We start from the raw sequence: 24272 nt of genomic DNA, 5'->3' as shown, positions 1-24272 counted from the left end.
GTTCATGGTGAGGGGGATGGATGGATTGGCTTATGGCCGTGGTGTTGGAGCGCACAGCCACAAGTGATGCACATAGGGGTATGTCAGGACGTAGCCCGAGAATGAATGAATGACGGAGTGTATTCTGGAGCTCACTGCGCAAGTAATGACGTCTGCAGTATGGAGTGCGCATGCGCGGATGGTGTTTGGAGCTACGGATGTGATCCGGAAGTCTGTAGTATGGAGTGTGCATGCGTGGATGATATGTGGAGCTAGGAGTGTGATCCGGAAGTACAAGCGAGCGACAGGGCTCGGGTAGGAGACCCGGAAGTAGAATCGAGCGGCAGCGTTCGGACATGAAACCACAGAGACTCACAGGTATCTCCTTCTGGTCAAACAGACCTTTGTAATTAAGTTGATTATGGAATATATATATAAGACAGATGTAAGGAAATAGAAGCACAACACCACTGAGGAAGTTGCCGACGGGCAACGGAACGCGTGGGGTCTTTAGGGGGGCATTTGCCTGGTAACACCTCCACTAACCGTCCTGTGTCACTTCATCATTACTTGCTACATGAGAATACAGGTTGTATATGGGCTGTTGTTATGAATATAGTGCTATGCGGTAGCTTATTTGTGTGACATAGTGACGATATTGATGTACTGTAATAGGCAGGTGCCCTGGGTGGGGTTCCTTTGTTGAGGGGGGTTCACCCTGTTTTGTGCTTTGGCTGCTTTAGGCCTGTTTTAAATGTTTTTAATAACCTTGTCTGTCTTTTTGATTTATGTATTAATAAAGAGTACTTTTTGATATTTATGGGTGTGCGCTGTTTTGCGTGTTTCTTTTTCTTTTTGGATACTGTATTACATTTGATACGTATAGCAGCACCCCTTTTCTAATTGATGTTGCTGAGCACGCTCATATTGTAGTGATTGTGCTTTCTATACTATACGTATCTTTGGGTTACATCAGGTGTGAAAACTCAGCTCAGTTGAAATAAGTGGTGCTGAGCTGCAATACCATACACAACCTGTTGACAGGTATGACACTGCTTTTGGAAGAGAGCAGCTATACTTTCCTAATTCAGAAAACCTGTGTTAATGCTTTCAAATAATCTTGTAGATGACTGTATTTAAACAGAATACCCTTAAAAACATTTTTAATCAACTGGTGCCAGAAAGTTAAACAGGTTTGTAAATTAATTATTTTTAAAAATCTTAATCCTTTAAGTGCTTATCAGCTGCTGTGTGCTCCAAAGAAGGTTAGTTTCTTTTTGAATTTGTTTTTTGTCTGACCACAGTGCTCTCTGTTGACACCTCCATCCATGCCAGGAACTGTCCAGAGCAGGAGCAAATTCTCATAGCAAACCTCTCCTGCTCTGGACAGTTCCTGTGACATGGACAGAGGTGTCAGTAGAGAGCACTGTGTTCAGACAGAAAATAAATTCAAATGAAAAGAACTTCCTCTGTAGTTTACAGAAGCTGATAGGTACCGGAAGGATTAAGATTTTTAAATTATTTACAAATCTTTTGGAAGGGACAGGGTTTCAGTCCTCAGCACACTCCTATATAAAAATAATATTGGACGGATGTTTGTTATTTCAGAGAAAAGGAAAGAGTATAGTTGTATATTAAACAATTATTTTATTTATAAAATGTTTAAAAGTAAATAGGATAGGTATTTTCATGCACTTACCGCAGGGCCCTGCGGAAGTGCTTTGTGAAAGTTCTTACAATATTATTAGATACAGTGTATACAGATATATTCCCAAGTATAGCCAATAAAAAATATAAAGTACATAAAATAATATAATAAAAAAATTGCAAGGAATAACGTGGATAGTGATTGTTAATTATTCCAATATTGCTAGAATGAGTTCTGGAAACAATAAATCCTGAAAAAAATATCCTGATAAATGAATAGTATCTTTGTGGTTGTCCGTAGCAACCACCTATGAAGTCAATCTTATTACCAAACGAAACTCATTAATCCTGTAAATTAAATTCTTATAAAAGAAAAAGTCCTGCAAAGAAAAATCTTGTATGTGAAAAGTCCTATATATGTAAACTCCTGTGTATGAAAAAGTCCTAATATATAACAAATCCTGCAAAAAGAAAAAGTCCTGCAACAGATTTCTGCAAGACCCTAATAGGTCCTCCACCTGTTAAATAAATAGCACAGTTCATGCAGCTTTAAGTAGCGCTCCGTATTGTGCTCCGTTCGTTGTAAATATGTTGGTGCCTGAAATGTAAAAAGTTGTCAGCACGTTTGTGCCACTCACCACTCCTACGATACCGGTCTGCGGGTTTGTTCAGCTCAAGCTGGGGTGGTGTTGGTATACCGTACTCACCAGCGAGCTCCGGTGTAGTTGAGCGGCAGCAGGCGTTCTCGTCAGAGTGTGCTTTCGGCGGCGTCTGACGGTCAGCGATCAGCTGATGGCAGGTCAGCTGATCGGAAATGGAGCACGGGTCAGCTGATCGGGTAAGGAGCGTTCACTTTCAAATGGCTTTTTCAGACATGCACCACTGAAGAAGGGGTTATATAATCTTTTAAAAATACCCCGAAATGCGTTTGGTGAAATTATACAGATACCGGAGCATATTGACCTCTGTTCACATTGTGAGAAATACGTGGACTTTGTTCCTTAAGATTTTCCAAGGATGACTGTCCCATTTGAATACCTGCATTAGCTGATAACAGCCTACTTTGGACATTGCAACAGAGTACTGCATTGCACCTCCACAGAGAACTCTTTATTTGAAATAATTGTGGCAAAGAAAAAGCCATTTGAAAGTGAGCGCTCCTTACCCGATTAGCTGACCTGTGCTCCATATCCGATCAGCTGACGTCAGACGCCGCCGAAAGCACACGCTGACGAGAACGCCTGCTGCCGCTCACCTACTCCGGAGCTCGCTGGTGAGTACGGTATACCAACACCATCCCAGCTTGAGCTGAACAAACCTGCAGACCGGTATCGCAGGAGTAGTGAGTAGCACAAACGTGCCAACAACTTTTTATATTTCAGGCACCAACATATTTACAACCTACGGAGCACAATACGGAGCGCTACTTAAAGCTGCATGAACTGTGCTATTTATTTAACAGGTGGAGGACCTATTAGGATCTTGCAGAAATCTGTTGTAGGACTTTTGCAGGATTTGTTATATATTAGGACTTTGTCATACACAGGATTTTCCATATATAGGACTTTTCACATACAAGATTTTTCTTTGCAGAACTTTTTCTTTTTTAAGAATTTAATTTACAGGATTAATGAGTTTCGTTTGGTAATAAGATTGACTTCATAGGTGGTTGCTATGGATAACCACAAATATACTATTCATTTATCAGGATATTTTTTCAGGATTTATTGTTTCCAGAAGTCATTCTAGCAATATTGGAATAATTAACAATCACTATCTACGTTATTCCTTGCAATTTTTATTATATTATATTATATTATTTTATGTATTTTATATTTTTTTTATTGGCTATACTTGGGAATATATATATATGTATACACGGTATCTAATAATATTGTAAGAACTTTCACAAAGCACTTCCGCAGGGCCCTGCGGTAAGTGCATGAAAATATCTATCCTATTTACCTATTTAAACATTTTATAATAAAGAATTGCTGTTTAATATACAACTATTAGACTTGTGCAGTAGAAAAATTTTCGTTTAATTTCGTTTCGTTTTTTCGTTTTGGAAAAAAATTTCGGTTCGGCAATATTTTCGGTTTAGATTTTTTGGATACATTCGGTATTCGGGTATTCGTGTTGTTTTTTCGGATACATTCGGTATTCGGGTACATTCGGTAAATCTTTAGTCTTTTTTTGGACTTTAGCGATCCTAATAAATAATGGAGATACCTTTTTTATTAAAATTTCGCAGGGTATCATAAAAAAATCATAATAAAAAAGATACAGTGGTGATGAAAAAAATTGTATCTAACGAAATGTATCTTTTTTATTATGAAATGTTTATTCATTTTTAAACAGGGATCAATTTATGTGAGCGGGTAAAGCACTAAAAATGTAGCCGACAATAATGAAAATGTAGTGTGTGCGTGTTTTTCACTTTTTTTTAAAACATTTTTTAGGTAGTACTACTACTCCCAGCATGGAACACACTCTTCCATGATGGGAGTAGTAGTTACCTGTACTAATTGACAGATCGCAGGGGTCCCTTGCGATCCTCTTGTATAATGTATGAATGGGGCGGCCGCTCTTCTATGGTCCCCTGCACTCACGTATATGTACACATATTCATATTTCCCGCAGAGCTGTGATTGGCCAGATGGTTCCAGCCAATCACAGCTCTCTGTGAGAAATAGGAATATGTGTATATATACGGCCGTGCAGGGACCATAGAAGAGCGGCCGCCGCATTCATACATTATACTGGAGGATCGCAGCGGCTGTCAGGAGTGATACCCGCAGTGATCTTCGCTTTACTACAAGTACTACCACTCCCAACATGGAGTACACTCTGCTCCATGCTGGGAGCTGTAGTACCTGTATTAATAGACAGATCGCAGCGGGTGTCAGAAGTTACACTCGCTGCGATATGTCTATTAATGCAGGTACTACAGCTCCCAGCATGGAGCAGAGTGTGCTCCATGTTGGGAGTATTAGTACCTGCAGTAAGGGACAGATCCCAGGGATGTCACTCCTCCTGACACCCGCTGCGATCCTCCTGATGTGAATGTCGGGATCAGCTGTTCTCAGGGCTACAGAGCCAGGAGAACAGCTGACGCTGAGCCGTAGGTATACATCGTATATCTACTGCCCAGCAAGAACTTACAGTGAGCTTGCAATGTGTATACAGTATACACATTGCTGGCTCACTTAACCCCTTGCTGAGCTGTGCGCTATGCGCAAGCCCAGCAAGGGAAGAGTTAACTTACACTGCTGGACAGTGTAGGTTAACCCTTTGTGCGGTATACACTTTATACAGCTATCTATAGATAGCTGTATACAGTGTATACAGAAGACGAAGTCCAGCTTACTTCCCTCGAGTCCCGGGCCGAGTTCGTGTAGCCCCGCCCCCTAGTGATGACGTCTCATTAGGGGGCGGAGCTACAGAAGGGAACAAGGCTAATTTATCTGAAGCTCTGTTCACATTGTACGTTTTGTATAATGTGAACAGACCCTTCTGGCAGTGTCTACCCAGACAGGGAGACTCCAGCTGTTGCTAAACTACAACTCCCAGCATGCCCAGACAGCCAAAGGCTGTCTGGGCATGCTGGGAGTTGTAGTTTTGCACCAATTGGTGGCTCCCTGTTTGGGTAGACATTGCATCATGGGTGCTCTCCCCAGCGGACAGCGCCAAAAATGTCATAACCAATTTTTTGTGTTTTTTTTTCTTCTCGTTTCAGATCCGTGTATGCAGAGGATTACTGCGGATTCGATGGATTACAGCGGATTATTTTTTTCCCTTTAATAAAATGGTTAACGAGGGCTGTGGGGGAGTGTTTTTTAAATAAAATAATTTTTCCAATGTGTTGTGTTTTTTTTAAATTTTTATTGAATTTTCAGGGTTAGTAGCGGAAGCTGTCTTATTGACGGAATCCATTACTAGGCCAGGGCTTAGTGCTAGCCCCAAAAACAGCTAGCGCTAACCCCCAATTATTACCCCGGTACCCACCGCCACAGGGGTGCCGGGAAGAGCCGGTACCAACAGGCCCGGAGCGTCAAAAATGGCGCTCCTGGACCTAGGCGGTAACAGGCTGGCATTATTTAGGCTGGGGAGGGCCAGTAACAATGGTCCTCACCCACCCTGGTAACGTCAGGCTGTTGCTGTTTGGTTGGTATTTTGCTGAGAATGAAAATACGGGGAACCCTATGCGTTTTTTTTTAAATTTAAATAAATAAATAAAACGCATAGGGTTCCCCGTATTTTCATTCTCAGCCAGATACCAACCAAACAGCAACAGCCTGACGTTACCAGGGTGGGCGAGGACCATTGTTACTGGCCCTCCCCAGCCTAAATAACGCCAGCCTGTTACCGCCTAGGCCCAGGAGCGCCATTTTGACGCTCCGGGCCTGTTGGTACCGGCTCTTCCCGGCACCCCTGTGGCGGTGGGTACCGGGGTAATAATTGGGGGTTAGCGCTAGCTGTTTTTGGGGCTAGCACTAAGCCCTGGCCTAGTAATGGATTCCGTCAATAAGACAGCGTCCACTACTAACCTTGAAAATTCAATAAAAAAAAAAAAACACAACACATTGGAAAAATTATTTTATTTAAAAAAACACTCCCCCACAGCCCTCGTTAACCATTTTATTAAAGGAAAAAATAAATAATCCGCCGTAATCCATTGAATCGGCAGTAATCCTCTGCATACACGGATCTGAAACGAGAAGAAAAAAACACAAAAAATTGGTTATGACATTTTTGGTGCTGTCCACTGGGGAGAGCACCCATGATGCAATGTCTACCCAAACAGGGAGCCACCAATTGGTGCAAAACTATAACTCCCAGCATGCCCAGACAGCCTTTGGCTGTCTGGGCATGCTGGGAGTTGTAGTTTAGCAACAGCTGGAGTCTCCCTGTCTGGGTGGACACTGCCAGAAGGGTCTGTTCACATTATACAAAACGTACAATGTGAACAGAGCTTCAGATTAATTAGCCTTGTTCCCTTCTGTAGCTCCGCCCCCTAATGACGTCATCACTAGGGGGGGCGGAGCTACACGAACCCCGCCCGGGACTCGAGGGAAGTAAGCTGGACTTCCTCTTCTGTATACACTGTATACAGCTATCTATAGATAGCTGTATATAGTGTGTACCGCCCAAAGGGTTAACCTACACTGTCCAGCAGTGTAAGTTAACTCTTCCCTTGCTGGGCTTGCGCATAGCGCACAGCTCAGCAAGGGGTTAAGTGAGCCAGCAATGTGTATACTGTATACACATTGCAAGCTCACTGTAAGTTCTTGCTGGGCAGTAGATATACGATGTATACCTACGGCTCAGCGTCAGCTGTTCTCCTGGCTCTGTAGCCCTGAGAACAGCTGATCCCGACATTCACATAAGGAGGATCGCAGCGGGTGTCAGGAGGAGTGACATCCCTGGGATCTGTCCCTTACTGCAGGTACTAATACTCCCAACATGGAGCACACTCTGCTCCATGCTGGGAGCTGTAGTACCTGCATTAATAGACATATGGCAGCGAGTGTAACCGCTGCGATCTGTCTATTAATACAGGTACTACAGTTCCCAGCATGGAGCAGAGTGTGCTCCATGTTGGGAGTATTAGTACTTGTAGTAAAGGAAAGATCACTGCAGGTATCACTCCTGACAGCCGCTGCGATCCTCCAGTATAATGTATGAATGCGGCGGCCGCTCTTCTATGGTCCCCTGCACGGCCGTATATATACACATATTCCTATTTCTCACAGAGAGCTGTGATTGGCTGGAACCATCTGGCCAATCACAGCTCTGCGGGAAATATGAATATGTGTATATATACGTGAGTGCAGGGGACCATAGAAGAGCAGCCGGCGCATCTATACATTATACAAGATGATCGCAAGGGACCCCTGCAATCTGTCAATTAGTACAGGTAACTACTACTCCCATCATGGAAGAGTGTGTTCCATGCTGGGAGTAGTAGTACTACCTAAAAAATGTTTTTAAAAAAAGTGAAAAACAAGCACACACTACATTTTCATTATTGTCGGCTACATTTTTAGTGCTTTACCCGCTCACATAAATTGATCCCTGTTTAAAAATGAATAAACATTTCATAATAAAAAAGATACATTTCGTTAGATACAATTTTTTCCATCACCACTGTATCTTTTTTATTATGATTTTTTTATGATACCCTACGAAATTTTTATAAAAAAGGTATCTCCATAATTTGTTAGGATCGCTAAGTCCAAAAAAAGAATAAAAAGATTTACCGAATGTACCCGAATACCGAATGTATCCGAAAAATCAAACTATCTATATCCTTTTTATTATATTTGTTATCAGAATGAATTCTTCACGTTCGTTTACAGATAACGAATGCATTCGTTATTTACAGCAGTATGGTTGGGAAATAACGAATGTATTCGTTACTTTGCTATTCGTATTATCGTGGCTATTCGGGAATGTTCAAAATATGTTTTCATGCATTCGGTTCGGTCCGAATGCACGAAAACGGTAAAATTCGTTAATTTAGACATTCGAACCGAATTGCACATGTCTAACAACTATACTCTTTTCCTTTTCTCTGAGATAACAAACATCTGTCCAATATTATTTTTATATAGGAGTGTGCTGAGGACTGAAACCCTGTCCCTTCCAAAAGATTTGTTATATTTATTATCTGTTAGTGAGAATATTCAGTTAACCTTGCACGCCCGACACTGTGAGCTGCACAGATCGTATTTTTTCTTAGTATTATTTACAAATAAAGATTTGTTTAATTTGTTAAAAAAAATTAAAAAAAACTTCTACCAGAGAAAGAGCCATGCACATATGTGCCCCCCTCTAAATTTGTTCTTGTGTATGCGGTAGAAGCCAGCAAGGGTGGACTAGAGTTCAAAAATCCTATAAAGGACAATATCAGCCTTTAGACGTTATAACACTTGAATGTATGCATAAGTTGCAAGACCCTAAGCTATACTAAAAAATCCTGGACTGAAACTTAAAGGGGTTATCCAGGGAAAAAATAAAAAATAAAAATAAATATATATATATATATATATATATATATATATATATATGTAAAACAGATTTGGAAATTACTTCAATCAAAAAATCTTAATCATTTCAGTACTTATGAGCTGCTGAAGTTGAGTTGTTATTTTCTGTCTAAGTGCTCTCTGATGACACCTGTCTCAGGAACTGTCCAGAGTAGAGGCAAATCCCCATAGCAAACCTCTTCTACTCTATGCAGTTCCTGAGAAAAGCAGAGATGTCAGCAAAGAGCACTGTTGCCAGACAGAAAAGAACAACTCAACTTCAGCAGCTGATAATTATTGAAAGGATTAAGATTTTTTAACAGAAGTAATTTGCAAATCTGTGTAACTTTCTGGAGCCAGTTGAGATATATATATATATATATATATATATATATATATATATATATATATATATATATATATATATATATATATATGTTTTTCCTGGAATACCCCTTTAAGATAAAATTTATTTTTTAAAATATAAATAAAAGTAATGGGATCCATGAAGGAATGTGTATTCATAAACTACTTAGTGTGAAGGGAATGTCTTATGACATTCCATAAGATTCCAGTGATTGATACCAGCATTGTTATCGACATACCTTTGTAGAGAGGACTTTCTACTATATGAATAAAGTAATCCACCAGGAAAATAATAAAAAGTGACCCTTTGTAATGTAAATTTCTGTACATTTTCATAAAAAAGGATAACTTTGTCCATCACAAAGGTCAGGTAGGAATAAAAAACAGACATGAACATATTTAATATAAAAAGGGTCTTTGTATACTTACAAATGTAACAAAGTATGCTTCATTTTACACAGTATCCTTATGTCCAAAAAAATGGACTTAACAAACCAGATGCATGCCGTCATTTTTAGAATCATTATTTTTTTTTTACATTATAAAATCAAGTAGTTCTTCATTGTAGGCTATTCTGTTAAATGTGTGCTTTTAGTATTTGTTGTAAAAAAGAGATTTTAAATGAAGCAGAAAAATGTTTTTTTTATAAAGGTGATTCTATCCATCAAAGCCAAATATGACAACATACGGTACTTATTTTCACATCTAAACAACTTAATGCATTGCAGAACAATGGGTTGTAACCTGTGCTGGAGTAAACAAAGATGTGAGGCACAAGTGCAGACAAGCAGAACCATCTCCTGCTTTCTATATGCTATACAGTAGAGTGCTTGGGTACGTGCATATTTATCAATGTGTAGAGTAATTCTGTACTTATGAATCACTTCACATATATTCAACTTCATTATATCACCATCCATCATCATATATCATACATCATAAATAAAAAAACTGGGAAACCAGTAAAGGGAAGGCCCCAACATGCGTGAAGAGAGGCTGCATAGAGCATTTCTTATTCTAAGGCTATATTCAGACAGCAAAAATTCTGCATAGATGCATAAATTCCACGGCCTCATTAATTCGGCCAGAATTCTGTATCTTTCAATCATATGCAGAATTCAGTGCCTGTACATAATTAAAATCTTACATTTTGCACGGAATCCGTGCGAAGACTGTGCAAATACTGCCCAAAATTTGCACCAAATCCGCATTTATCGGATTTTATGACTTCAATGGGCTTCCGCAGCCAAATTCCACAAAAATATAACACATGGCTTATATTTTTGCAGAATGCAGAATTTTTGCAGTGGAACATCCGCAGCCAAAATGTAGCTGTGTGAATGGGACTGCAGAATAGGCTGGAAACACATGCCGAATTTCTATGTGGATTTCAATGTGGAAATTCTGACATGTGAACATAGCCTAACAGGCCAACAAGTTAATGCCAAGCACAGCCTTTTGATTTTCATCAGACCTGCGTAATGCTTCATTTTCTCTTCTATGGCACTATATATTCCTAGGAAGTTGTGCAATTGCTGCAATTTTTTCCATACAACAGGAAGTTACATAATACGTTAGTCCTTGCTCACACTTTTGCATTTTGGTCAGTATTTTGCATCAGTATTTTAAGCCAAAACAAGAAGGGGGACAGAAACACTAAGGGGGGAAGTCATCATTGTCCTTAGTGAAACAAGATAGAAGAGCGCTCCATAGCGTAAACACGCCTCTGTAAGGTTCAAAGTGATTGGTGTGAAAAGTAGACCCGGTCTGCAGCCTCCCCAACCTTGAAGGATATAGTGAATGCTGACTTCCAAAGGGCGGTGGGTGATTTGCGGCGCTGACCAGGAGAAGACACATCCGGTAAGTAAAAAGGATTTATTCAAATGCAACGAGTTTCACCGCGCTTGCATGGCTCCCTCAGGCATCTGCCTGAGGAAGCTGCGCAAGCGCGGTAAAACGCGTTGCATTTAAATAAATCCTTTTTACTTAATGAACGTGTCTTCTCCTGGTCAGTGCCGCAAATCACCCACCGCCCTTTGGAAGTCAGCATTCAATATATTATTGTCCTTAGAGCTTTTTTTTTTCTTACTTATATTTGCTTTAAATGTTGCATGTGCGCCAAAGCACATTTTTTTTCAACTTTACAAAGTAACCAAAAAAACTACAAACAATCTTACAAAAGTCAATTTCAGTTCTCAACTTGCAGTGGTAATGGATCTATCAAGTGTGAATGCCTCACTTCAAGTTGCAAGCCCATCCAAAACACTGCAAATCCACACCAGCCCCAGACCTGCCTTACACAACTGCCTTTGGGGAGCACTTTTAAAAAGTCATAGAGAAGAGGAGACATTATCCAAATGGTGTTCTAAAGGGATTTGTTTTTTGCTTATATTTGCCAATTTTATAAATCTGTAAATGTGTGATAAATATGTCGCACATAAGCAAAACAGAAGCAAAAATAACTAACTTTAAAACACAATGGATCCAGCATGTCACCCAGTCAGAGGCTATATGCACAGCAGAGGTGAGTGGTAGTGTTGAGCGGCATAGGCCATATTCGAATTCGCGAATATTCGCGAATATATGGACGAATATTCGTCATATATTCGCGAATATTCGCATATTCGTTATATTCTCGTTTTATTTTCGCATATGCAAAATTCGCGTATACGAAAATTAACATATGTGAATATTAGTCCATACAAAATTAGCATATGCGAAAATTCGCATATACGAAAATTAGCATATGCGAATTTTCGCATATGCGAATTTTCGCACACCAGTCTCTCACAGTAGTATTAGAGCCTTCTTTACACCACACAAGCTGGAAGCAGAGAGGGATGATCACTGTGATGTGTACTGTGAAGAGAAAAAAAAAAAAAAACGAATATTCGTAATTACGAATATATAGCGCTATATTCGCGAATTCGCGAATATGCGATATTCGCGAATAATATTCGAATTGCGAATATTCGTGAGCAACACTAGTGAGTGGATAGTTTAGCGTTAGGCTCAGAATTTGTGCTAGGTTCCCATCCTAAATAAGGCCACCTCCCCGTGGTGGATGGGGGACACGTTTCGATCAAAAAGTGCGCTAAGAGCATCAATTTTTGGACCAATGTGTGCTGCTGCAATCCTCTTTTTTTGTATACTGTGTATCTGCCCTGGCAGTGTGCACCCGTGTATTAGGTTGTTGTGCTGGCTATCTTTCTTTTTTCTTGTATGTACAATTCAGGGGGAAATGGCACCCTCTTTAGCTGTGCAACCCTCCCCCTTTTTCACAGGTGGAGTTTTAAATGGATCCAGCATGTCACCCAGTCAGAGGCTATATGCCCAGCAGAGGTGAGTGGATAGTTGAGCGTTAGGCTCAGAATTTGTGCTAGGGTCCCATCCTAAATGAGGCCCCCTCCCCGTGGTGGATGGGGGACACGTTTTGATCAAAAAGTGCGCTAAGAGCCTCAATTTTATGACCAATGTGTGCTGCTGCAATCCTCTTTTTTTGTATAATATATATATATATATATATATATATATATATATATATATATATATGCCCTACTCTTATCTATGTTGTTCACTGCTTAGTGTCCCTCACAGAGTCTTCACCAAAAATCTACTATCTACTATCTCTAAAGTGGCTGTTAAAGCTATGTGCATAGGCTTTTATAGTGGCTTTGAAATCACCTATATACTGCCTCCTGATTGGCTGGGAGAGCTGTTTGAAAGGCTTCATGGGACTCCCTGAGATCATGTGATACTTTCTGCCATGTGGATGATGCTATTTTATCAGGTGCTGCCAAACCAAAGCACCAGGGTTTTTGCTAAATCAAACCATTTAGTAAAGTTCCAACGAAACTCGGGTTCTACGGGTTTGGTTCGCTCATCTTTATTAGAGATCTCAAAGAATATGGAGGCTTATGTCTTGATGTAGGATACAACAAAATCAATTTGAAGGTTCTGTTTAAGCACATTTCAAAGGTTCAGGCCCACGCAATCTATAGCTTAAAGGGGTATCTTAAACAGATTTTTTTTAAATTACTCCTAATAAAAAATCTTAATCCTTCAATACTTCCAGTGGAAGCTGAGTTGTTCTTTTCAGTCTGACCACAGTGCTCACTGCTGACACCTCTGTGCATGTGAGGAACTGTCCAGAGTCGGAGAAAATCTCCATAGCAAACATGTCCTGCTTTGGACAGTTCCTAACTTGGTCAGAGGTGGCAGCAGAGAGCATTGTGGTCAGACTGAAAAGAACTTCTCAACTTCCTCTGTAGCATACAGCAGCTGATAAGTACTGGAAGGATTAAGATTGTTTAATTAATTTACAAATCTGTTTAACTTTTTTTCTGATTTGAAAATGTTTTCTACTGGCGTAGCTCTTTAAAGGGGTACTCCGCTGGAAAATATTTTCTTTTTAAATCAACTGGTGCCAGAAAGATTTTAAAAGTCTTATTCCTTCCAGTACTCATCAGCTGCTGTATTCTACAGAGGAAGTTCTTTTCTTTTTGAATTTCCTTTCTGTCTGAGCACAGTGCTCTCTGCTGACACCTCTGTCCATGTCAGGAACTTTCCAGAGCAGGAGAGGTTTGCCATAGGGATTTGCTCCTACTCTGGACAGTTTCTAAAATGGACAGAGGTGTCAGCAGAGAGCACTGTGGTCAGACAGAAAAGAACTACACAACTTCCTCTGGAGCATTCAGCAGCTGAGAAGTACTGGAAAGATTAAGATTTTTTAATAGAAGTAATTTACAAATCTATTAAGCTTTCTGGCACCAGTTGATTTAAAAAAAAAAGTTTAAAGTTTTCCAGCAGAGTACCCCTTTAAGTGTGGGAAGATGCAGATCAGGCTGGGCAGTACAATCAGAGATAACCCTACTATGATCAGCAAAGCTCTGCGCACATGGCAGGTTTCCTCAGCTTACCTTGTTGACTGTGTCTTCCCACGTTGGAGCTGAAGATCATGCAAGCCTGAAATTTGGAACTTGCACTTTAAGGCATAGACTTGACAAGTCAGAGCTGTTTTGGGAGTGTAAATGGATCCTACGCAATATTAAAGATTTCCAATTCCCGTCCGGGCTTACGCCCTTCTGGGACTAAATTCCTAAACTAGGGAACACCAAATATTAAAAAAAAACTCCTCTTTATTAAATGATTGCTAAATTCTTTACAAAAGTGTATGCAACTAAAAAAATATGATGTGTGTTAAACAGCCTTTGGATGGATCAATGTGTTGGAAAAGTTAGGAAGCTCCATAATGGAGAATATGTAGTAGCCTCCCGACTGGGAGCTATTTGATCAACCATGTGAATAACAAATAGGAGTTCAAACTCCACAGCTGATCCAAGGCTGTGTTTTTAACACACATCATATTTTCTGAGTCTCATACACTTATGTTAAGATTTTAGCAATGATTTCATAAAGAGGAGTTTTCAAATATTTTAGGTTCCCTTGTTTCGGAATTTAGTCCCAGAAGGGCAAAAGCCCAGACAGGAATTGGAAATCTTCAGATTATTAACCCTTGGAATCCCCTTTGGGAGAATTGGATGTATGCCACGCAATATTAAGCATGTGGCTTTAATGTTATAGTTTATCAGTGTATGTTAGTAGACCACACGTAGCCAAAATCTATAATCAATCTAATGACTGTGATTGTGATGCTTGGCAGACTCTTACCTTGGCAAATTTTACTGTTCTTCTTGGAGATAAACAGAACTGGAGTTGCTTATTGAAAGCTCCCCTACCCTTACCATAGCATGTACATTTAGTTACAGCATATGAGAAAATCGAGACTAATGTCTGATGGCTGAACAATTATTCACCTTAAAGGTTTTTTTTAAGATATTTCAAAACTGTTCTAGAGCAAATAGTTCCCTGCCAGTCCTTTTTCTTTAAAGGGGAACTCCGGTACATTGCATCTTATCCCGTCTCCACAGGATGGGGGATAAGTATCTGATTGCGGGTTGTATAACCATTGGGCCCCACTGAGATCTGCTCAGCGCCCTGACATTCCATTCATGGAGCAACCTCCGCTCTATGCCTGATTACTGTCGACCACCCCCCGAAGAAGGTCAACATGCTCCCTCCATGTATCTCTATGGGGGAGCCGGAGGTACACGAGCGCAGTATCTCTTTCCCATAGAGATTCATGGGTGGGGCCTGTCTGTCACGGCAGCTCTGAGTGAGAGGAGAGCCTGTGTTCTCAAACAAAGAGATTGCAGGGATCTAAGTGGTTGGACCCTCTCACAATCAGACACTTATCCCCTATCCTGTGGATAGGGGATAAGATGTTATGTACCCTAGTTCTCCCTTTAATACTTTGATCAAGGCAGAGTGGCTTGTTGCCCGATGCACCTATTACCTAAATACATTTCCAAACCCCCCAGCCCTAGCTATTCCACTGCAATCAACCTTAGCCATTCTTTACAACTGACCTAAAACAGTGAACGAACAAGTTATTTAGTCTTTTCTTGTCAAGGATTATCAAGGGATAGAAAAACAGAGCTAATTTCTATAAAAAAAAATCAGCTCCACGTCTGTCCCCAGGTTGTTGTTTGTGGTATTACAACATGGTTCCACTCACTTCAATCTAACTGAGCTGCAGAAGCACACCCAACCTGTAGACAGATGGGGAGTGGTTTTTGAAAGAAATTAGCTCTGTTTTTCATTTTCTGGATAACCCCTTTAACATACCTTAAAATACAATATACAGTAAATATAGAATAATCGGAATGGATAGTAGAACCTGAAGATTAATAACATGAAATAAAATGATAGTGGCTAAAAATCTAGTAAGAGATAAAAAAAAATGTTTAAAAAAACTTACCCTGAATATTGTGCTAGGGTCTTCATTAAGATTAACCCTTGTTACAACACGACCAGAGTTCTCTTCTACATCAAATATACTAGCACTATATGGAAACTGGGACACATCCACCTTGTATCTGACATGACTTGCAGCCGTGCCCTAAGAGAAACACAAATAGAAAAAAAAATGTTGCTATAAATGTCTGATATCTAAATTCAATAAACAGCAGTGTTTACATTATGACATGACTAAATGAGATCAATGAGGGCTCAGAATAATATTAGCAGTTTCATGTGAATGACTGATAAACAAGATAAAAATAAATAACAGTAAAGTAGATAAAAGTTATGATACATTAAGTGAAACCAAGAAGAAAAATACAATGAAAATCAATATCTATAAATATACTAGAAAAAAAGCAAAGCTTAAATAAGACGATAAAAACAAACAAAAGAAAAACAATTAATAAAAGCGTTTTTCACATATGACTGACTCATTGTTCTGTTTTCGATAGTTTACTTGATTACACTATCTTGTTTCTTCTAGTTACAATATCTTTATTGATCCTATAGTCTCTGTTGGGCTCTTTTACAGCCTGCACTATTTTATGTTGCTGATATTTTCCCTGGTATAAGAAATATAAGAAGTGTTATTTCCAAAGCTAAGCCTCTGGATAATCATCTAGAAGGATTGTTACCCATCCATACCCTGCCCCACCTTATAGTATAATTTTTTATGAACATAAAAGTTAGCATAGAAAGATAACTTGCATCTGGTATTTTCACCGGTTTTCTTCATCTCTAGGTTTTATTTTTTAATGACAGTTTTCCTGAACTCAGCATCGAAATAGAGATTATCTGCTATGATATCTAGAGATGAGCGAATTTTTTTAAAATTCTATTTGTCCGATTCGACGAATTTTCTAAAAAAATTTGGTTCAGTCCCAATTTATTTGTGGAGAAACGCTATTAAAAATGGATATTTGTGGCCTACAGAGAGGCCCAATAGGGGTGTAGAACACTTTGTCTTGTCCTAACATGCATAGTGAGTGTGCTGTGTTAGTAAAATAAAACTGTTATTCAGTATGACATGCAGATTACAGGCATCGCTATTAGAATCACTGCCACGTCTAGATGTGGCAGATTTTTATGTAATTTAATTTAATTTACCCTAAAAGCCCGAATGTTGAAAATGTCCCAAGAAACTGGTCTACCTTGCCCCTCTATAGCATCAGATGCACCCCTAGAGGAGGGCATTCCCTATCCCCTATGAGATTTTGTTTGGCACCGTCCCTAGATTAGGGTGTTACTTTCCTCAGCAGTTACAAGTACAATCTGATGCCCTAACTAATTATGTGACCGCAATATCAAGGGAGTTGACTAACATACATGCCCGAGTGTTTTCTTCTATTCCAGATCCTGAAGAAGCTGCTGGTACTCACAAGCTATTGCCTGATGATTGGGTACTAGTGAAAAAGAACCCTCTTGAGCACAGATTTGATGGTCCATTCCAAGTTCTGTTGACCACGTCCACTTCAGTCAAGGTGGAAGGGAATAACACCTGGGTCCACGCCTCCCACTCCAAGAAGGTGCTAAACCCAGAAGACAAAGGAACCAGTCCAACCCAATCATGAAGATCATACTTATCCTTTGTCTAATATCAATGGCACTAGGCGGCCCAGAGATAGCCATAACTATAAGAAGGGGACGAGTACAGTTCTGGTTTAATTCAGTAAATCCTACTGTAGCCACATATGTCTTCGACACATGTGCAATATTAGCTTGCCCAAGGGGAGCCAATGAATGGAAGTGGTATCATGAAGCATATGGGGAAGGATATGTGTGTGTCACTGGTGACCGCAGTGGTCACGAATTCTGGACCCTCATGGGGTTACAAACCCAAACAGTCCACAGCTACAGACAGCAAGGACAAGCAAGGCAGACCATTGTTAGACTGCATGAAGTTGGTTAAAACAGGGCCTGGTATGCGGCTCACACTAACCATTCAGAATTCAGTCCCCAGTGATGCAGGGACTTACCGTATTTTTCGTCCTATAGGATGCACCGGCGTATAAGACGCACCCAATTTTTAGGGGCAAAATCTAAAAAAATAAAGATTTTGAACCCAATAGTGGTCTTCAACCTGCGGGCCTCCAGATGTTGCAAAACTACAACTCCCAGCATGCCTGGGAGTTGTAGTTTTGCAACATCTGGAGGTCCGCAGATTGAAGACCACTGCATAGGAGGTAATACTCACGTGTCCCCGCCGCTCCGGACCAGTCACCGCTGCCCTGGATGTCGCTCCATCGCTGTCGCCGTGTCCCCATTGCTCTGGAACGTCTCTGCTGCCGGCCAGGTATCCTCGCTCTCCGTCGCCGCCATCACGTCGTTACGCACGCCGATGCATGTACGTGACGACGTGATGACGAGGAAGGAGAGCGCCGGCATACAGGGGATCCCTGAACAGAGAAGACACCGAGGAGGCAGGTAAGGTCCCCCCCCCGTGTCCTGTAAGCACTAACCTGGCTATTCAGTCGGGCTGTTCGGGACCGCAGCGGTGAAATCGCGGCGGTCCCGAACAGCCCGACTGAACAGCCGGGTTAGTGTCACTTTCCCTTCAGACGCGGCGGTCAGCTTTGATCGCCGCGTCTGAAGGGTTAATGCAGGGCATCACCACAATCGGTGATGTCCTGTATTAGCCGCGGGTCCCGGCCGTTGATGGCCACAGGGACACCCGCGATAGGGGTGTATTCGCCGTATAAGACGCACCGACTTTTTCCCCCCAGTTTTGGGGAAGAAAAAGTGCGTCTTATACGGCGAAAAATACGGTATGTCCTTGGTTGGTGGTTTGGAGTGACTACCCAAGGTCACCAGAAAAGGTTTGAAATTAAGGACATATATAGCTCAGGGGAATGGAAACAACATTCCATAGAACAAAATGTCCAGTCCTACAAGAAAATGGTAGCTATAGCGACTAGAGAGATAAGGCAGGACTACATGTTAGGGAAAGAAAGTAAAATAGCCATTTTAAGGGGGGATTGTAATGAATTCAAAATATAATTTTATATATATATATATATATATATATATATATATGTGGTGTCCTGGTACCGCATCCTATCCGGTACCTGTGTATATAGGTCCCCATAGCCAGAGTCCCTAGGATGTCGGGTGATTTTTGTCTGGTCTGCCCCTGGTCACCTCTCATCTAGATAGTCATTAAACTAATAGTTTATTCAGGATTTACGTAAATATAATAGTACTAATGTATATAACTAGTTAATTACCTGTCCGGAGCGTAGCAGGACCTGTGGGTCACGTGATCAGGTAAACTCTATGGTTTTTTGCTTAAGGACCTTTGGAGGTCCCTGTGACGTATTGCACCCACCATGCTTTGTGACGGTGAGTGGCAGATATTTGGACCAATCAAAATAACCCCGCCCATATAAGGGAACGGCGGCCATGATTCTCTCTCTTGTTCCTGCGCAGCCAAGCAGTAAGCATCACTCTTGTTCCCGGGTTGTCAAGTGAGCAGGATCTGCGCAGCTATCTTCCACAGTGAGTTAGGCCCGAGCCTCGCGGCAAAGGCTGATCTATTCAGAATCGTATCAATCCCTAAGCACTCTGCAAGATCACCGGACCTTATCTATCCCCTAGGTCTGGACGGATCTTCGCAAATTACCCTAAATTCAGAGACTTGTATTACTATTCAAGGTCCGCAACCACTGTCAGTCACTGAAGTGTGTAGAGACTGTATTGATAAGACTGTTACTGTTCATTGGATGTACCGCAAGCCTTTGAGTAAAGTTTATCCAAGTTCAAGTTCAGCTACCTTGTGGACATTCAGTTATTATTTGCATGCACCTATCGTTACTTGGAAGGGCGGCGATAGGCCGGAGAATTACCTCAGCATACTAGCCCTCAGCCTGGCGTCACGAACTATAGGGTTCACCATAACCCCTGATATACTAAAGCAAAACCCTGACTACACTATTCGGGTGTGTGCCTACTACAGTCGCCACTAGTGAAAGTGTACTCCCCCCCAGAAAACGAACTTTATTCATGTGCTATAAACCGTGTTGCTGTGTACGGGAGCGGTGCTTGTGGTGCGCAATACAAGGGGGCCACGAGAAAAGTAAGGGGGGAGGAGAAAATTCATCTACAACTAAGATGTGTAAACTGCGCAATGAGTTCATGCTGCGATGCTCTGTTCCGGTCGGGTCAGGCGGAGACGAACTGCTGCCGGAAAAGCGCGCAAAGAAAGCCCGTGGCTGCCAAGTTGCTGTGACACAGCCGAAAGGGAACTTGGAGATGCAGGAGTCGTCTCTGGAGGGACCGGAAGTCAGGGCTGCACCGATAACGTCCTTCCTGCCGGCAGCCATTTTGGGGAAGCGCACTACAAAGGACGCCCTGCACAGCGATCTGTTCAGTCTGCACAGAAAGCCGGAGAGTACAGACATGGCGGAGAGCAGTGTTCCACGTGGTGAAGTTGGCAAAATGGCGCCGAAAAAACGGAAAGTTGTGGCAGTCGCAGTCCGACTTTCCAAGAACTTGCTGACCGTCTGCAGCGGTTGTCATTAGACGAAGAGGGGGCCTGCACCTTCCCCCACTGCCTCATGATGATGACGATTGGCCAGAGACACCTCCAGCGGAGAGCGCAGGGACACATGGAGGTGGATCGCAGGTGAGATGGTCCCCTCACCACAGGACTTGGGGCTCGTGGGCCGAGATCCCATCGGAGGAGTCTGCAGTTATTACCCCGCCAGAGGCGACCTATTCTTCCTCCTCCAGCCCTGAGGTCATACCTCGATCAAGCTTGCCAAGTGCACGACCGTGCTCACCAAAATTGCCACAATGGGTGTTCGGAGATGAGCCAGAGCTGATCGAGCACAGAGTACTTCAACCATTACCTGGGAAGCCACTCCCACCAATCCCAACTGCAGAAAAAGAAAGGGCCCGTTAAGAAGCCGAGCTGGCCAAATTGATGGAAAAGCTAAAGACCCGACACAAAGAACTCTATGCCCCCAAGCAAGTGCATTTGCCCCATGAAGAGAAAGTACGGTGGCAAGAAAACACCAAAGAAATGGAGGCATTGTACATTCGTAAATGGGATCACCCCCGAGAAGGGGAGGAGCCATTAGAAAGAAGTAGAGCAACTGTGGCCAAGTTCGACAAGGTCAGAGGTTATGGGACACTCCTTGACGGCCACACTGGGCAGACCATCCTCGTAAACCGGCGAGCAGTGCAAAGGCCATATCTCCATAAGAAGTTCTACACCTTGGAGGTGGGTGAAATTGTAGAGTACAGCCCGGTCCAGAGCCTTCGTGGAGAATGAAAAGAAATTGAGGAAACAAAAAAGAGAGGGCAGCGCCTCGTGTGATACCGTACAATCAGGGAAACCCCAGGTGGATCCCCCAGCAGGGTGTGCTCTCACCTGGTGACCCTCTTGGGATTAAGCGTGGCTCCCTTTTTTAGGGGTATTGGGTGGAATCCGTGCTGCAGCCGAAGGTACCTAGACCGGTATCCTGGGCAGGAACCCGTAAAGTACTTGAATGAGGAGGAAAAAGGAGGCCCTTGTGTCCAGCGCTGCTTGGTCCAGAGATGGTTCAGGCAAGACGTAGGTTTAAAATGGTTTATTTATATATAATAAATAAATAAAACTGTTATTTAAAAGTGCATGCAGGCAATAACGCGTTTCGGGATCAGCATATCCCTTCTTCAGATTGCAGATGTAAAAATGATGAAACAGAACATTTAAATAGGCGCCAGACCGATACTCCAGGTCAGGGGGCGTGTATCTGACCCGGATCCGGATCGACGTAATGTCTTAAAATTTTACCATTAAGGAGACTCATTAAAAAGAAACATAATACATGGGGCATATTTTGTAAGAATAGAACAGATGTGTATCTGAGAACAAAATATCACGGTGAATTGGCTTTTGTGTGAAGTATATATGAAAATGTGCTGAAAGCACATCCCAAAGGGAGGCTTGGACCGCATCAGTCGGACAACATAATCTGGTATGATTGAAGTCTAATCTACTAGACGGGGAAAAATGAGGGAACTCAATGCGAACTAGTATTGGAAAATATTACTGGGGAAACGTAAGTTCCCGGGGTACATTTGAACAAGCTGAATAGATTAAGGAACGTATGCAGCCAATGGGAGTTGGTGGGAGGGGCATAACTGGAAGAGCAACAACAAATCCGGTAGAGGTACGGCATAATGTCAGAAAAAATTTAAACAAAGGTCACATGTTGGGTGTAAACCAATCAGGGATGAAGTCTATGAAAAAAAACAGTTAGAACAGGCAGGGGCAGCCAATCCGAAGGTGGATGGAGGCGCTGGCAGCTGGTCGAGATATGAAATGTATATGGTGATGAATATAAGCAGTACGACGGACATCTGTGTTCTCAATGAGAAAGAAAAAATGCGAAACAGACTATCATATCAAGGTAGGTAAAAAGTATGTAGAGTATATAATAATGATGATTATGTTACGTGCTCAATGTACTCCTTAAGACCTGACGGTTGTAAAGTTTGTAGACGGAATATCCAATAGTTTTCCCGTCGGCGGAGGCTAGTGAATCTTTGATTAGTATCTTCCAAGATATGCTCAATTGGCGTGATCTGAAATTCAGAAAATTTGCAGTCATGCGCCGGCACCCCAGCTTCATCAGGAACCCAGCCTTTCCTGACGAAGCTGGGGTGCCAGCGAAACGTTGGAGGCGCTGGCTAATGCTCTGTCTTTTAATTAGCAGCCACTAACAACTCCCCATTAACAGATCATCATATTCCAAGATGATGATCACTGTGCAATTATTCTGACATGAATTGCAGTTACTACTATATTACAAGGGGAGCTGATCTGAGGCTGTGATTTTAAATAATTAGTGGTGTAGATTACATCATAAAGAAAATTACACATTACTATTTAGTTTAATATTTTAATAGGACAAATAAAAGTTACATTTTAGGAGGTACTTAGTTTAAGGGTTCCCCCTAGGGGGTTTCCCCTAAAATAGTTGTGAATATATTATGACCCTGGTGCCCCCTGTGGGGCAATTGTTGTGATATTTCTTTTTAATGAGTCTCCTTAATGGTAAAATTTTAAGACATTACGCCGATCCGGATCCGGGTCAGATACACGCCCCCTGACCTGGAATATCTGGCGCCTATTTAAATGTTCTGTTTCATCATTTTTACATCTGCAATCTGAAGAAGGGATATGCTGATCCCTAAACGCGTTATTGCCTGCATGCACTTTTAAATAATAGTATTATTTATTTATTATATATAAATAAACCATTTTAAACCTTTGTCTTGCCTGAACCATCTCTGGACCGAGCAGCGCTGGACACAAGGGCCTCCTTTTTCCTCCTCTTTCATGGAGAATGGGCTGCAGCGGTCACTAGACCAACAGCCCCAACACAGCTTCCCTTCAAGCTCCTAAAGCCTCAACCAGTGTACCCAAGGAGGAGGAGCCTCAACAGTTAAGTTCATTATCTTCTATGTACAGGAAAGAGTCAAGTTCATCATCTTCTATGTACAGCAAAGAGTCAAGTTCTTCATCTTCTACATACCGTCGAGAGTCAGGTCCTGCTCAGGTTCAGGAAGGTAGGCCCAAATTGCGGGCACCAAAGACGGTACCTAGACCCTCTCGGAGCAATGAGAGTTTGTCTGTTCCAGAGGTACCAACGCACGTACCTAGACCCTCTCGGAGCAATGAGAGTTTGCCTCCTGCACAGGTACCAACGTATGTACCAAGGCCCTCTTCTGACATGGAGAGTTTGCCTGCTTCCAGGTTACCAACAAAAGAGTCATGGGTACATCCTAATTTGGAGATGGTACTCAAGCCCTATTGCCCAACTTTGATCCCGGCTAGACAGCCTGTGTCCCCTTCTAATGCTGCCTTCCACCACTCCATCCTCACCAATGTGGTGTGGCAAAGCTATGTCAATTCCAACCCTGCCCCTGATGTTGGCAGATACAGAGGAACCCAGAGAGGCACTAGACGAGTGAAGAGGAACATCCTCTAAAGAGACTCTAAAGTAATGTCAGATTGTTTCTTGTGTTAATCACTTTTATTTTGCAGCAACCAAGTTCAAGAATTGTGCCTAGCAGGACTGTGCTAAGATTGTTTCAGTTCAAAGTTCAGCAACGTAACCACTAAGCTTGTGCCTGACTATTAAGTCAATAGACTCCTAGCCTGTAGGAGATTCATTAAGGACTGTACCCGGCTGATTTGTGGTTAAGACCGTGCTTACTTTTCCCTTCCATGATCTCTTAGTGTAGGTGGACTGCTGATCCTTAGACGCCACTTTGTATATTTCCCTTTAATTTGGCTCCCAGTGTAGGTGGACTGCGGATCCTTACATGTCTGTTTGATGTATGTACCAGCATAAGAACTCTTATGCTAAATGTTGCACTTATCAGGTGAATGCG

The 24272-nt window shown here is 41.9% G+C and overlaps 1 protein-coding gene across 1 annotated transcript in view; it reads right to left on the bottom strand.

Annotated features, from left to right (window-relative positions):
- The window catches only part of PCDH15 (protocadherin related 15), a 1516206-nt gene that overhangs the window by 332543 nt on the left and 1159391 nt on the right, over positions 1–24272 (bottom strand). The window contains exon 24 of the mRNA XM_056530010.1: positions 15844–15984. Coding sequence (XP_056385985.1) covers positions 15844–15984 — 141 coding nt within the window. The remainder of the gene's footprint in view (positions 1–15843; positions 15985–24272) is intronic.

The sequence above is a fragment of the Hyla sarda genome, chromosome 7 (assembly GCF_029499605.1).
Source record: "Hyla sarda isolate aHylSar1 chromosome 7, aHylSar1.hap1, whole genome shotgun sequence".
NCBI classification, from domain to species: Eukaryota; Metazoa; Chordata; class Amphibia; order Anura; family Hylidae; genus Hyla; species Hyla sarda.
Note: the sequence above shows the minus strand (reverse complement) of the source record. Positions and strands in the feature narration are given on the sequence as shown.